General features: G+C 38.6%; 1 protein-coding gene across 3 annotated transcripts in view; it reads right to left on the bottom strand.

Annotated features, from left to right (window-relative positions):
- Positions 1-14,683, bottom strand: part of RUFY3 (RUN and FYVE domain containing 3) — a 67,808-nt gene that overhangs the window by 8,904 nt on the left and 44,221 nt on the right. For 2 of the 3 annotated variants that reach the window (XM_065405680.1, XM_065405679.1), the window contains 3 exons: positions 14,241-14,408; positions 12,598-12,695; positions 10,925-10,997 (listed from right to left, as the gene is read on the bottom strand). In XM_065405680.1, coding sequence (XP_065261752.1) covers positions 10,925-10,997; positions 12,598-12,695; positions 14,241-14,408 — 339 coding nt within the window. Of the gene's footprint in view, positions 1-1,025; positions 1,054-3,474; positions 3,555-5,442; positions 5,567-8,529; positions 8,650-10,924; positions 10,998-12,597; positions 12,696-14,240; positions 14,409-14,683 lie in introns of those variants that run through there. The other variant, XM_065405677.1, reaches the window with a different exon arrangement.

Consider the following 14,683-nt stretch of genomic DNA (forward strand, 5'->3'; position numbering starts at 1 on the left):
GGTCCGGGAGGATCTGGCTCACAACGCTGAAATCCTTACCAGCTCCATTCTGTCGACAGTTCACATCCTAGTAGTATTTGTTTTGCTTCACTTTCTCTTGCTTTCCACTTACCCATATGCATATGGCAAACACACTTGTACTCAGTCTCTATACTGATGCTTATCCTACAACTGAGCTACCTTGTGGCATTTATTTCACATTTTTAATTAACTTCTTTCCTATCAATTCAAACGTTTTTAGAAACCCCCCATTCCTAACATCTAAGGCTACCATTACAGGGCTGAAGTATTTGGAGTGACACATTCTACTGTTCTATTAGCTTTAAGGCATGTTTAGGATCAGAAAAGTGACTATAAAATGGCATTATCTTAGTCAATATTTCTGCTCCTAGTGTGTTAACAAATCATATTTTACTTTCCCAGCAGAAAATACTTTTACAAGCATTAACCCTGCAGAATGAAAACTGCATGGATGAGTGAGCTGGCCTCAGGCATCAATGCACAAACACCATTTCCAATGGAGTTCCAATTGCAGAATCTTTAGCACTGGCAATGATGCATGAGCCAGGAAGAACACAGCTTAACATTCAAAGGCCAGAATGAGTCTGCAAGCCTGGGAGTTGTCGCTGTGCGTGCGTTTCAAACCAAACCATCTTTCTAATTGTAAACAGGACCTGACTGACCCTGAAGTCACTGATGGAGACAGAACATGAAACTTTAATGTCATTTTCATAATCAATTTTCTGATCCTAACTGTGCTTTACCAGGCACATTATTTACATGAGGGTAGAAAGAGACTCGACTTTGATACGGAATATCTTGACAAAGCCCTGGCTGGGATGATTTAGTTGGTGTTGGTCCTGCTTTGAGCAGGTGGTTGGACTAGATGACCTCCTGAGGTCTCTTCCAACCCTAATCTTCTATGATCTTAAGGGTGCATGGATTGAAGAAGAAATTGTGAATCCATAAGACTTTTCATCATATTTGTACTTTAGTGTTTCAACATAAGCAGAAGAAATACTAACCTGCTCTTCTTGTATGACAGACTGTATCCTACAATAAAAAAAGAAAACAGTAAGTTAGCAGTATCATTTTATCCACATCTCCCAGAAGAAAATAGCTTGAGTCTCGGATCCATTCTCACTGAAGTTGTTTCTTGTTTGTTTAAAAAAACAAACACACTACCACACTATTTTTGTTGTTATTTCTTGAGGTTTATAAAAAGCACCTATTATGAACTCCATATGCTTGCAAAATGTAAAACCATTCATAAACACATATGTATTAGGGAATACAAGATTATGTACTGTGGTGTCAAAACCTATCAGCATGAATGTGGGATGGTCCCCTTACACATTAGTGGCAAAGTCGCTAATTAATTATACTTTGCAACCTGAGTGTCAGGTGCCCATCCCAAACTCATGCTAATATAACCTTTAACCACACCAGCATGCATTTAATACACATTAATGATGATCTGCATAAGAAAAATACACAATTAGGCTCATGCCGTTTCCCTCCTTTATGACATATGAAGAAGACCCAAAAAGTTTTTTCCCCTCCCCCCAAATGTTTTCTTCTCAGCATTATTTTTACGTTAGAAATGTAGATCATGTCTATCTGGGAAGACTATGATGAGAACTAGTGAAATAACATCACAAGAGCCTAGAGCAAAAACAGAGAAATGAGAGGGGAAGGGATTTTTAGTTAGACTGTGTAAAATGGCTTTTGGTAATATCGCTTTAGCTTCAAGAACTAATTAACATTTTGGAGAAAAGCCTTTGTTAAAGGTTCAACATCCCCACAACTTCAACTAACATGTGAAAGCTTACAATATTCTTCCTCTTAGATTCTCCCCATAAGTCCTCCTGCAAAACCACGGAAGACAGGAGTTCATATTTCTGATATAGTCCAAGTAAAAATAAGCAGGGGGGGGAAAAAAAAAATCTTAAAACCTTCCAGGCCATTTTATATACCATAAAGCAGCTAAAAAGGGCACAAAAGCCCAATTAATAACAAAAGATCCTTTTCAGGTCACCAGTAGTTTATAATAACCTGTCTCTCACACAGCATTTCTTTTTAAAAGTGATATTTGAAGGGATTACATAAGTGTCCTTTACTAGGCTTTGAACAAAATCCTGATTATAGACCTGGGTCCCGACTACAGAAATACAAATTTAAAACGTCTACCCGTTTGAACACAAGTCTTTACCTCATCTCCCGTTGTTGTTTTTTTAAATAATCTTCTAGATAAACAAAAACCCAGCCAAAACAACATAGTCTTATTTTCTGCTGTGATGTTCAATTCACTTTAGCACATTTAAAAAACTAAACTCTTACCTGAATGGGATTTCTACATTAGTATGTTTGTAAGTATTTTGTTTTATTATAGAAGCCATTTCTCTCTAGAACACTCCCCCCCCTCCAAAAAAAAAAACCAAAACAAAACAAACCCCACAATCTTTAGGGTCCAATACATCTTGTTCTTTGTCCTCAACATTATACTATACCAAAATCCAATACAAGAACAGGGCTTTTTTCCTGAAGCACTAATACCAAAGGGGCATGTCCTTCCAATTTCAGATTTGTGTCTGCAGAGCTCCTACCCTGTCAAGGCCTAAAAGTCAGCCTAAGCGATAATGTTCTCCAAATGAAGAAAAAAGAATTACAGCTATATATGAGGTGGCTCAGAGGTAGCTGGGAGAGGAACAGGAATCTCTTCATCACCTCCCCCATTCCAGAGCAAGAAAACCTGAAGCCTGGCAATAGAATCTGTTTCCCGACTCAGCGCTGTGAAGTAGGCACAGTGGAGAACCTCAAACAGTGGGCACAAAGACCATTGCAAACCTTTGTTTGATAGGAGAACTGCAGAACTCGACAAGTCCCTGAGTGTGTGTTACACACCCCTACAAACCCCTGCCCCCACACAAAAAGCACAATGGGAAAGACAATGCTGGAGTCTTTTCCAAAAGTTTGAGAAATAAACCATATTGTGAACTCCTTGTATGAGGCAGACTACAATTGAAGAAGCCCAAAACAGCTCTAAAACAGGAAACTTCAAGTCCCTCCTGCGTGCACCAACCCCAGAACCTCTCCTAAAATCCTGAAATGCCAACTTCTACTACACTTAAAAGTGAATCCCTGTTTCTCTCCCAGGTTACTGTGTAATTGAGAAGAGGAGATCATACCACCCTGGAACTTTAAAATCTCAAATTTCAAGTGTCTTCACTTCAAACAGAAAAGTTTAAACTTCACTTAGATTTTAGCATATTGTTTTATTTAGGGTTGGGGTTTTTTGTCTTGTTTTTAAGTGAAAGAAAGGGTAAGCCCACAACAAAACTAAATTCTCACCAACACAGTAATTGATACCTTTAGCTGAGAGCATAACAGACTGCTTTTCACATTGCAGAGAAGAACAGAGACAGGAGGGGGAACTGTGAAAGTGAGAAAAAGGGGATATCTTTCAGTCCATACTTGTTTGGAAGAACAGCATTTTCCCCTCTTCCAGGCTCTCTCAGTCTGGCATTTTCTTCCTGGATTTTCTGCTTTCCATCCTGTCAAAAGAAAACATATTTACAAGTCTCTGAGTATTTCACTAACTGCACTCTACACATTTAGACTGAGATTTCCAAGGCCGCTTAAATGACTTAGTGAACACAAGTCCCACTGACTTTCAATGGGATCTGTATCTAAACCACATGGGTGCTTCTGAAAATCTACCCTTTGACCTCTCACACCAGTGTGGTATACGAGCACCAATCTAAGCACACTAGCTGTTTGCCTTCCTCTTGCTGGGCAGAAAAAAAAACTGAAATGTCCAAGCTGGCTTCAGATTTTTGGAGACATAATCTAACAATTTTTTTATTTTTTATTTTATTTTTTAACTGGGAAGGAGGAAGCATAACCCAGCTACCTGGACTGGTATAGCAGAAGCAGGAAGGGTAAATATTACTTTATAGATTTACTCTACAAATATCAATGAGAAAGGCAAATCCCCAACCAAACGTAGCATTACTTTTCAACACGACTAAGAAAATAAATTGCTATCTGTATTAGTGAGGGTGGGAGCGTGTTAGAACTTTCTCAGCACGATCCATACCTATGATAGTTGCTAGAAATTTGAACTACAGCTTGGACAGGGCATTAAACTGCTATTAAAATGATATACCTGTATAAAAGTAAACCATCCATAGACCACGACACACAATAAAAGGAGCAGATCTGTTACATAAATAGATACTTCTGTAAATTAAACCCATTTGTTCCCAAGACAAAGACATGCATGTCCCATTCTAGTGAGTGTTCCACAATGACACACAAATGGAGGAGGATAATCCCATGAAGAAAAGGGCACATCAGAAAAACAAAATCAAACCCTGAAGCAATGAAACATGTACAAGGAGAGAAAATAATTATTTTGCCTTGCAGCTGAATAGCTTGCTTTGGTTTGGAAAGATCAAACAGCAGCTGGTTTTGAGAGCCAGCTGCAATAATTTTTTCATTCTGACGCCTTTTGTTATTGTAGGGTAACAGCTGTTTATAGACCCAATGCTTTTGACAATTAAGTTACCAAGAGGCATTGCTAACTTTTTTTTAAAAAAAGTTATCAATGCTACTGGTTAAAAAAAATTACTGAAGAACTAAAGAAGCCCTCAATGGAGAGAGCAGTACTGCTGAAGTCTCCTGGGGAAACCCAGTGAAGATTAGCCACCTGAAAGAACCGGTGCTGCAGCGTACATGCAGAGTACAGAAATACCCCGTACTATTTCATTGTCTTCATACTTGAGAGTTATGCTAGTGTCTCAGGAAGAGCTGCCCTTTTACTGACACTTCCCAGGAAACAGCCAAATCTAATAATGTACAACAAGGCAGGGAGAGATCAGATTTTCAAAGTTGTTTTAAGACAAGTTTAGTTAACATGAAAACCAATTTTTTCTTCAAGAATAGAACTTACAACTTTGAAATGCTGCTCTCTTTTGCATTAAAAAGCCAGCTTCATTTCTTGAGTTCTACTCTATTTCAGACTGTCAGCATGGTAACTTCCTGCTCATGATGATGTGAAATTATTTTAAAGAGATTTACTCTTAATGAGATGTATTGATTAGAGTATCTTTTATATTGCATTTTTCTTTAGTAAATAGTGCTGATGAACACAATCAATTTCAAGATTCTGTCAAACAGCTGGGAGGGAGGGATACACTCTTATATTACAACTAAACTTGTTGCTTTTAAAAAGACCTCTCAGGCTGAAAAAGGAGAACAATTTCAATTTCATGGTGTGTGAATTAAATAAAAATTTACATGAATTTTTCCTATCCTGACTTCTACCCTCATACCTTTACTACTGCAGCATAACAGCAACGCGTATGTGCAGTGATACGAAGCTCAAGATAAAACAGTAGCTAAAATTAAACCATATTTAAATGTGAACAGTGACAATACCATTTTTAATTGCATCTTCTGGCAGCCCTTGCCTTGGGCTACTGTGATTTTGTTTTCTTGGATACCCTGGTGGATTGGTGACCATCTGTCTCTTTCCCGTTTCAATTCTTGTTCAAGTTGACCCCTGCAGTATAACAAAAGGGAATTGTGGATAAGTGATCTGATTTTACATCACCCAATATGCACAGCTATTAAAAAGGTGATTTATGTTTTTAGCATAAGAGGGCACAAAAGAAATCTCCATTACCAGAATTTTCAGAACTGTACACCTCTGAACGAATTATCCCAACGTATGTTTAACAAACCCACAATGCGTAAAGTCTGAATCTAAATTCTGGATCTAATCCAGTCAAGCTTAATTTTGTTTAGATGTATGAAATGTGCACCCATTCACTAAGTCTGCAGGTCCTTAATTAAAATATACAGTCATATTTTTAACATCTACTGCCAACAACAGTACACAAACTGCAAGAGTCCAAATAGCATGAAATCAGAAGCAACATCTTCAACCAATTTCCAGGAACATCCTTAAAGATGCTTCCCTTCCTGCCTCTCACACAAAACCTTTGTCACTGGGGTGCTTTCCACCATGGCTGAAGATTAAAATTAGGCTGTGTTGGAGCAATTTTGTTCTCAAGCACAGGGTTCTCCGCTGAGAGTACCCTGCCAGCAGATCCCAAGTGTTCGAGTCTAGGGACTGTTAAGCAAGAGCACATCAGCTCAAAAATGGGCAACAAAAATGATTGGGGGGCTGGAGCACATGACTATGAGGAGAGGCTGAGGGAACTGGGATTGTTTAGTCTGCAGAATTGAAGAATGAGGGGGGATTTGATAGCCGCTTTCAACTACCTGAAAGGGGGTTCCAAAGAGGATGGATCTAGACTGTTCTCAGTGGTACCAGATGACAGAACAAGGAGTAATGGTCTCAAGTTGCAGTGGGGGAGGTTTAGGTTGGATATTAGGAAAAACTTTTTCACTAGGAGGGTGGTGAAGCACTGGAATGGGTTACCTAGGGAGGTCACCTCCTTCCTTAGAGGTTTTTAAGGTCAGGCTTGACAAAGTCCTGGCTGGGATGATTTAGTTGGGGATTGGTCCTGCTTTGAGCAGGGGGTTGGACTAGATGACCTCCTGAGGTCCCTTCCAACCCGGATATTCTGTGCTTCTGTGAATGATAAATGAAGACTACAGAACACTGCAGGGAGCCCTCAGAGCAGATAGGTAATAACTCCATGAAAGTGACGGAAATCCCCGCTCTCAGGACTTTTAGAAATACACTGGGCAGAACATGAGAATATACTGTAGGGAACCACCCTGGCTCCAAAAATCAAGGTAAGTGAAGGGCAATAGGTAGCGAAATTAATCAATGTCAAGGGATTATTTTTAGAGAAAGAGGCGAATGACCACTCAGAAGAGACACCAGCATCCTGCCCTCCTTAAAAAAAGCAGGCCCTATTTCCACCCACAGTGCCCATACCTCTCCAATCGTTTTTACAAACCATGAGGAACACAGGTCTAGCTAGCACATAACAGCCCAAAGTTTCCAGAGCACCCCCAGGACCTCAGGGAACAGAACTGGGTGAAAATCACTTGAGACATGGATCAGTGCCCACCGATGCACTCAATACCATACAAGTCAGAGCGGTCTTACCTGTAAGATTGTATGAAAACTCATCAGAGCAAAACACAGTTTCTTAATATGGCAATCCAGTTCAAGGAAGCAGTTTACCACCAATATAGCTACCTCAAGGGCCTTGTCTACCAACAGAATTTGAACTTAACTAAATTGACTTAGAAATCAATATAAATACAGTGATAAAAGAGTGTCCACACAAGATGCTTGCACTGATTTAGCCGAATTAATTTCTAAACCAATTTAGTTAAATCAGTGCAACGTGTGTGTGTGTGTAGACCAGACCTAAAGCCCTTTTTGCATCTGATAATATTGCTAGCAGCAAAGACACAAAGACTAGCATTTTCATCCTGTTTGATGCAGTCTAATTATACTATTGGCAAAATTTTCAAATGTGGGCACATAAAATGATGTGTTTGTGGGAATAGTTGTGTCACAAATGGGAGCTTACATATATTTGTTAATAAAAGCCCCCTCAGTCATCACACCCTCCTCCCCATTGTAAACATTTTGTTTTGTATCACTTCACTTTAGCAGACACCTTAAGGCAAAAAGAAGTGTGAGGGTACTCAGTAAAGGGAAAGAGGTCAAAGGCAACAGTACGAGACAATATCTTTTATTCAATGATGATTCATAGTGACCTTGTCATGGGACAGAGAATGTATCATGTATGCAAAATGAGAGGCCATCTTCTATTTCATGATAAAAGGGTCTGTATTTTCCTGATGTTAGTAAATTGACAACTCTGGAAGAGGAATATGATAGTTTTTCATGCTGAGTTTTCTGTCCTGGACTTTCAAATCTTTTTTTGGTTCCCACCAAAACTAAGGCTGTTTGTGGATTAAAAAAATACAGGTTTATTTATTAGGTTGGTGCCCAAGGATATTTATTGTCTCAGTCTCCTAAAATAGTAGATTTACTTACTAGTGAAAAAGAGGAAACTGTAGATGATATAATAGCGGTAGCATTCCTGATTATGAATAATCACATTGTTTGCTGTCTAGTCTCTCTCTAAGGTTTATAATCTATAATACAAATGACATGATTAGAGCAGAACTGCATACTGCCAGCCTCTCTTCATGAACTTTTAACTGCCTGGAGAACATTTTTATATTTAATTTCCACCCATGGTGTTCCACAGACTGTTTTTGTAACAAGATTTTTCTTTTTAGTGTTCGATGGTGCACTGGACTTGTACTATTCTTGTCATTTTTCCTGATTACGTATTTTGTAATTTTCTTTAAAAGTGGTAAGTTTTTTTAAAAATGCAGTTGCAACTCAGATGTCCACATTTGAAAATTTGGTCCACAACATATCAAAGCACTTCCCCATTCTAAGGTTACTCTGCTTGTGTCTAGGATAAACACACTCCCCCATTTACTATGGGTTTTCCCAGACATTTCTGACCTGGCAGAGAAAGCACACCCAATAAATACATTAGAAAACGGTCTCTTCACCGCTGCTTGGTGAGCTGTTCCACTTCCATCTGAAGACTGTTGATCTTGTCACCAAATTCCTGCTTGAAGAGCCGGTTGTCCCCCTCAGCAGACTGACGTTCTCTCTCTGCCTGTCGCAATCTGGATTTGAGCCACATGAACTTGTGATAAAAAACAAAAGCCATGGTGGGGAGGAAGACTGAATTTAAACAAAAATAAACCCAAAAAAGGAAAACAAATTGTACGGTAAAACAATGGGAAGGATGAAAATATTCTAAAGAAAGACAAAATGTAGGTGAACCAGGCAGAAGAAACTCTGATTTTCAATGTTTTTTTATTCTATTACTACAGTTTACAGCTATTAGATGATAAACATAAAACATTTTATCCATATTCAAAGCAAACCTCAAGTACACAGAATTTTAAGTCAAATTTTATTTTAATGTACGTTACATTTCAGCTTTACACATGTAACTGGAACTTGCAACATAGGTTATCTACTATATTTAGAATTAGTGCATTTTCCTGGTCTCTTCCACAACTATCACATCAGATTAAGCACACAGGCATTTACACCACAGCAACCTATACTCTGGATCAAATATTAGACATGTTGCCAGATACTTAAGTCTCCAATCCTACTATAGCATTGCTGTGATAGGAGAAAGTTTATTGTCCACAAGAAGAATTTGGCAGGGGGTTGTAACAATCCTAACTAGCCATTTGGATACCCTAATGAAAGCTTTTATTCTGTAGATCATTCAAATGAGTTCAGAATAAAAGGTCACAAGGTTAATTTTGTGTTTTCAAACATGTGACTCAATAGCCAGCCTCAAATACTTAGTAGTTGTTTTCCAGGGAGTCTTATAAAGTCTGCCATTGTGCAGTCATCAATTTTACAAGGTAAGGGGTGATACCCACCTGTGTACTGGAGGGCAAGATTGAGCCTCACAGATTTTTAAGTGTGTCCAGTGCGAATTAATAGTTTTTCCAGCTGCATGAGAGTCATATAAGTCTCCCACTATGTGTCAAGGAGTCCTATTCTACAGGACCAAGTGGGAAATTTACACGAGAGAGAATTTTTGCAAGCAATTCACAAGGACAAAAAACTATTAAACACAGAAAAAAACCCAAACTTGATTTCTTGAAGCAAAGTATTTATAGAATTATTTACACCCTAAAGCCTGTATGGGACCAGCCTGGTGACCTCTTGCGACCATAGGGAAGAGGACACTAACTTACAATATTCCAATCTACAATTTTAAAAAATTTGAAGTGAGATGTTAAGCTTATGATTATTTTTCCTAGTCAGAACCATTTCTAAGCTTTAGTTGGTCTTTCATTATTTTGCCAGAACTCTCAGCAAATTCCCTATTCTTATCAAGCAACAGAAACTTAGAAGCAAATGTAACAAGTGTAACAGTGAAAGGCAGCTATTTTGATTTATTTGTTATAGGCTAGCTACTCTGAGACAAGGACTGGCCAGCAAAAAACTACTACTTGTTCCAATCCTTCCTCTCTCTCTCTCATTTTTTTTTATCCCCAACGTATAAAGAGCAGAATATTTTTGTAAAATGTGTAACTATTCCTTTTCTAGGAAGAGGAGAGACCAACAAAACAACTGTCTCTCCTCAGCTTCCTTCAGTTAGGAAGAACTGCAGTATATTTCTAGAGGGAATTATGGCAGAGGTAGAAGGCAATGAAAAGATCAGGAGGTTCTACTGTAACATTACTCTAAGACATCTACTTACTAATTTTGTCTTCATGAAGTTTAAAGGAATCTATGGTTGATTTACCTCCCCACCCCAAGTCACTAAGGCAAAATTGTTGCAAGTAGTCTTGGTTAATGAGGACTGGATCTTCATGGTGACAAGATATTAAGATGTAATGCCCATTTGTCCTTGTTTTGGGGTTAAACCCAAAGAACAAAAGTGAAAGGATAACGGTTGGGAATACGCACATAACTACTTTCAACTACTTCCAGGGACACATTTTCTTTGTCTACTTCATAACTGGGTAACAGAGAAAACTAATTTGGCTTCCCCAGAAGTGGCCAATCTGATATTGGCATAGAACCACACATCTAATACCCATTCATGTTGAAGACTTGTGCTGTATACAGTACGTATCAAAGGTATGTACAGAGCCACAAATCTCTCATTCCTTAAGCTTTCCTTGTGTATTTATTGGCCAACTCCTCTGTAGCTTAACAAAGTTTATATGGCAAATTAGGGAGCTTCTACCAAATTTTCTATCTCTGAAAAAAAGCCCAAAGATTTTAAAAATTCAGCAAATTCCAAATCAACTTTAAATGACAATTAACATTTTAACAGTTGCTTTTAACTATTCTTAAGGTTTTTCCCCTCATAACTAAGTTTCGATGTCAGAGTTGTGAGGTGACCAGTTGCAAAAATGCCTAATGGTGCTTATGGATCAGTTTGTTTGCTGCACTATTTAAGGCTTTTGCCTGTTTCACCAAATCCTTTTCACTATATGAAAAATGTCAGAATGATGATGTGGGGGGGAAATGGAAAAAAAAAATCAGTAAGAGAAAAGTTCAAATCAGTTAACTGAACAGATATTGTAGTACATTCAATATAATGTCTGTATAAATTATGAAAGGGTAAACATTTCTCAAAGAGCCACTCAAAAGACTACAGAAACACCAACTCAGAAGAATTTGATGAAAGTTACACACACTACAATAATCATCCTTTTACTGAATAAGGTAATAATTGTAAAAAAAACCATAACTATTCCCCTTACTTCTGTCTTTATTATTTCTAAGTGTAACAGCATTTATCTTTAGGAAATGCACCTCTCATGCTCGCCAGTATCATTTAGGATCATAACATGGGGATGGATGCATAGGTGGAGACACTTTGGAGTAAATAAATACAGTTCCATTTGAAGTCAATTCACACCAGCTGAACCCTCTGTGAAAGCAACTGTAAGAGGCTCAGCTCCAAAGATGTTAAAGAAAAAGGAATGCAACCCCCTGAGATCCTCCTCTGGGAGTGAGTGGTTTTACGTCTGACCTCAGAGTCCATCCCAATTATGTGAGAGTTGGTAGTCGGTTGTCAGCACTGTTTCACTAGGATAGGTATTTGAGAATATGTCCTCATGGCACTAATGGATATTGTTCCCATCCGCCACCTCTGCTAGCTCCTAGTGCCAGAAATAGTCCTCTACAGTCCCAGCCCCCAAGTTAGTTTCACTGTGCTTTCTTGCACTTCAGACCTCCCAGAAACAAACATGGGTCTCAGTTTTCACGGAGATGGAAGTTCCAGTTTTAATATAGGATAGTTTTAAAAACAGAACTAGAGTCTTATGTAACAATAAGCATATTTCAGCTCTGACTGTTGTAATCCTTGTCCTTCATGCCCGCACTACTGTATTGCCATCCCTATCATCTTGTGTCTAATATGGACTGTATGCTTCTGTGAGTCATCCATTTGTAGAGTGTTAGTGGTGCTGTACAGACCTATTTAAATTAACAATAGGCAATTAATTACCCAGTGTTACATCTTCACATACAACAATGCTGACAAGGATTCCAATAATTAGCTTTTATATATGTATGCTCTGTTTGTGTGTATAAAACAAGCATCTACAATAATTGATATTTTAGCAGGATGTTCTCATTTATGGAGGATTTTCCTGAGCACACAAAAGAACGTCCTAGCTACCAGTCTATCATGGAATTACTGCTATAGGGCCAAGTCCTGCTCTCTCTACTCATCTGAATAGTTCCACTTACTTCCATGGGATTGTTCAGGTGAGTAAGAGCAGTAGGATTTGACCCACTGTTGTAATGCCCCGTTCCGCTCCCATGCTATTCAATGGGAATTTTGCCACAGACTTCAACGAAAGCAGGCCTAGGCCACTGAATGCAACTCAGATAATATTAACGTTTCAAAAAAATATCTATAGAGGACTCTTAGAAATAGCACTTAGCGTGTCTGGGATATTTGTTTAGCTCTGTGTAACAAGTTTATCTAAAAAATATGCATTTTTAGCACCTGCAAAAGTATACCACATACCACAGGGAGACATTTATATTTTGCAATAAACAAGTTTCATTTTTACCTTTGTTCAAGCTGTTTAATAGTAGCAGCCATCTGATTTGTCTTCTCCTCCAAACGGCTGTTTAATTCACTCCTCTGTTTCACTCCCAGGTCTGAACTCTGGAAAGGAAAGTTACCTAATGTCTTCAGTAAGCAGTGATAAATATGAAATAAACTACACTGGAAAATGAAATGGAATTGGTGATACTAAAACAGGTAAGAAGGAGTGATCCAAAGGGCAAAGATCGGAAGCGAAGATTAATAGTGGGGACAAGCATTTCCCCATGTCCTGGTAAGTGAGTAAGTAAATAAAGAATTTTATTTTATATATAAAGTATCATATCTGAACCCATGGCATAGATTGATGTAGTATCAACTGATGTAGTATCAATACTACACCATCAATTGTGTGGCACAAGAGTGCCAGTTGCCTGAACTGTCAACTGTCTGGGCATTAGCGGTCTGGTTTTGTCTGAGTAGTCTGTTCTAGTGGATTTCAGTGACCAGTGGAACTATATACATTAAAATAATAGATTTTACTAGACAGATGCTATCATGGGTTTGTTTTTATAAATACGTGGTGTTTACAGTGATATCGGTTTACTTTTAGGTTTGGTCGTTAGAGCTTTTCTTTAGAACGGACTTTGCTTATGCTGCAGGCGGTCCTCTAGAAGCAGAAGTTATAAGGACTATGATTTTGAAACCCTGTCTCTGTCCATGGTAACCCGTACAAATGATTTCATTTTATTATATACCACAGCAAGGGATACCTTGTGTGTTACAGTAGAGAACACAAAAGGAAACCTCATATAAGCTGTGACTGAGGACAGCCCAAGTCTAAATTGGCAAATGAAATTAGGAAGTAAAACCACAGGCTACGGATTCTGAAAATGTTGTTGTGTCATCCTAGTTTCTACAGTTACTTACAACTTGTGCTCCAGTCTAGAGAAAGGAGATTATACACTGTTGTACACAGTTATTTGCACTAATAAAAGTGAAATGCAGCAGAAAGGGAGCTTGCCCACACACCATCTCCCATAAGTATTGGGAAAAGATCCATCTCCTTAGTTTCTAGCATGTTAAGACGGGAACAGAAGTGGAACTACTGAACACTGACCAGCTATGCAAGCTGCTCCAAAAACAATATCAGGTGATTGGGAGCATGCTGCTGAGACATCCTTACCCAACAACTCTCAAAACAGCCATGTATTAGGGGAAAATTACTGTCTTACTTTCAAGAGATAAGTGTTTAGATATCATGGGATGCTTTTTCCTCACAAGTCCCTGCATCTGGTGAGCATTTTTTATTTTAAAAAGGTATGAGCCAGCCTTGTAGTGCTGGCAAACCACATGACTATATGAAGGATCCAAGAACAGACTCTGACTTTCTACAGACTCTACTGCTTCTGGACCAAGTCACGTTCAGCTTTCCTCAGTTAGAAAGGTTAGCCTCAATGCAGGCTGAGGGTAGAAGGAATCAAATGGAATCCATAGTGAGATTAGGAGATGGAGAAGGATAGGGCAGGGAGGAAAAGAAAAGGTATACAAGTGACCCTCCTCTTCCCTCATGAATGACTTTCTGATAAGAAAAAAAAGTAGTCTAGTTGGTTCCTACATGCCATATCTACAAAGGGACCATTTCATTTCATTGGCTTCCTTCCCTACCTGCAGCTTGAAGGAGAGTTCATGCTTTAGTGCCCTGAGATCATCTAGTTGCTGCCTGAGTGCCACTAGTGCATCCTGCTTCTCACAAACATCTTTTTCCAGCATCTTCATGGCCAGCTCCATCTCCTGTCTCATTCCAATCTGCACCTCTAGTTCTTTTTCTACATCCTGAAACACACACATTATGTTTTATAACAAGTCGTCTGACTAGAATACGACTGAACTAATGTGTGATAATCCACCCTGCCCTCCACCCCATCAACACATACTATTAATCATGTTGCACTACAAACATCTTATTGCCACTATAAATAGAATTTAGAAACTAAATAAAGGAAAACAGATACCATAACAGCCAAGTATTATAGCTATATATATGGCTTCACTGGCAACCAATTAGAAAACTCTATTTGGGCCAAATTTATATTTTTCATTTGTGAAAT

The sequence above is a fragment of the Emys orbicularis genome, chromosome 5, assembly GCF_028017835.1.
Source record: "Emys orbicularis isolate rEmyOrb1 chromosome 5, rEmyOrb1.hap1, whole genome shotgun sequence".
NCBI classification, from domain to species: domain Eukaryota; kingdom Metazoa; phylum Chordata; order Testudines; family Emydidae; genus Emys; species Emys orbicularis.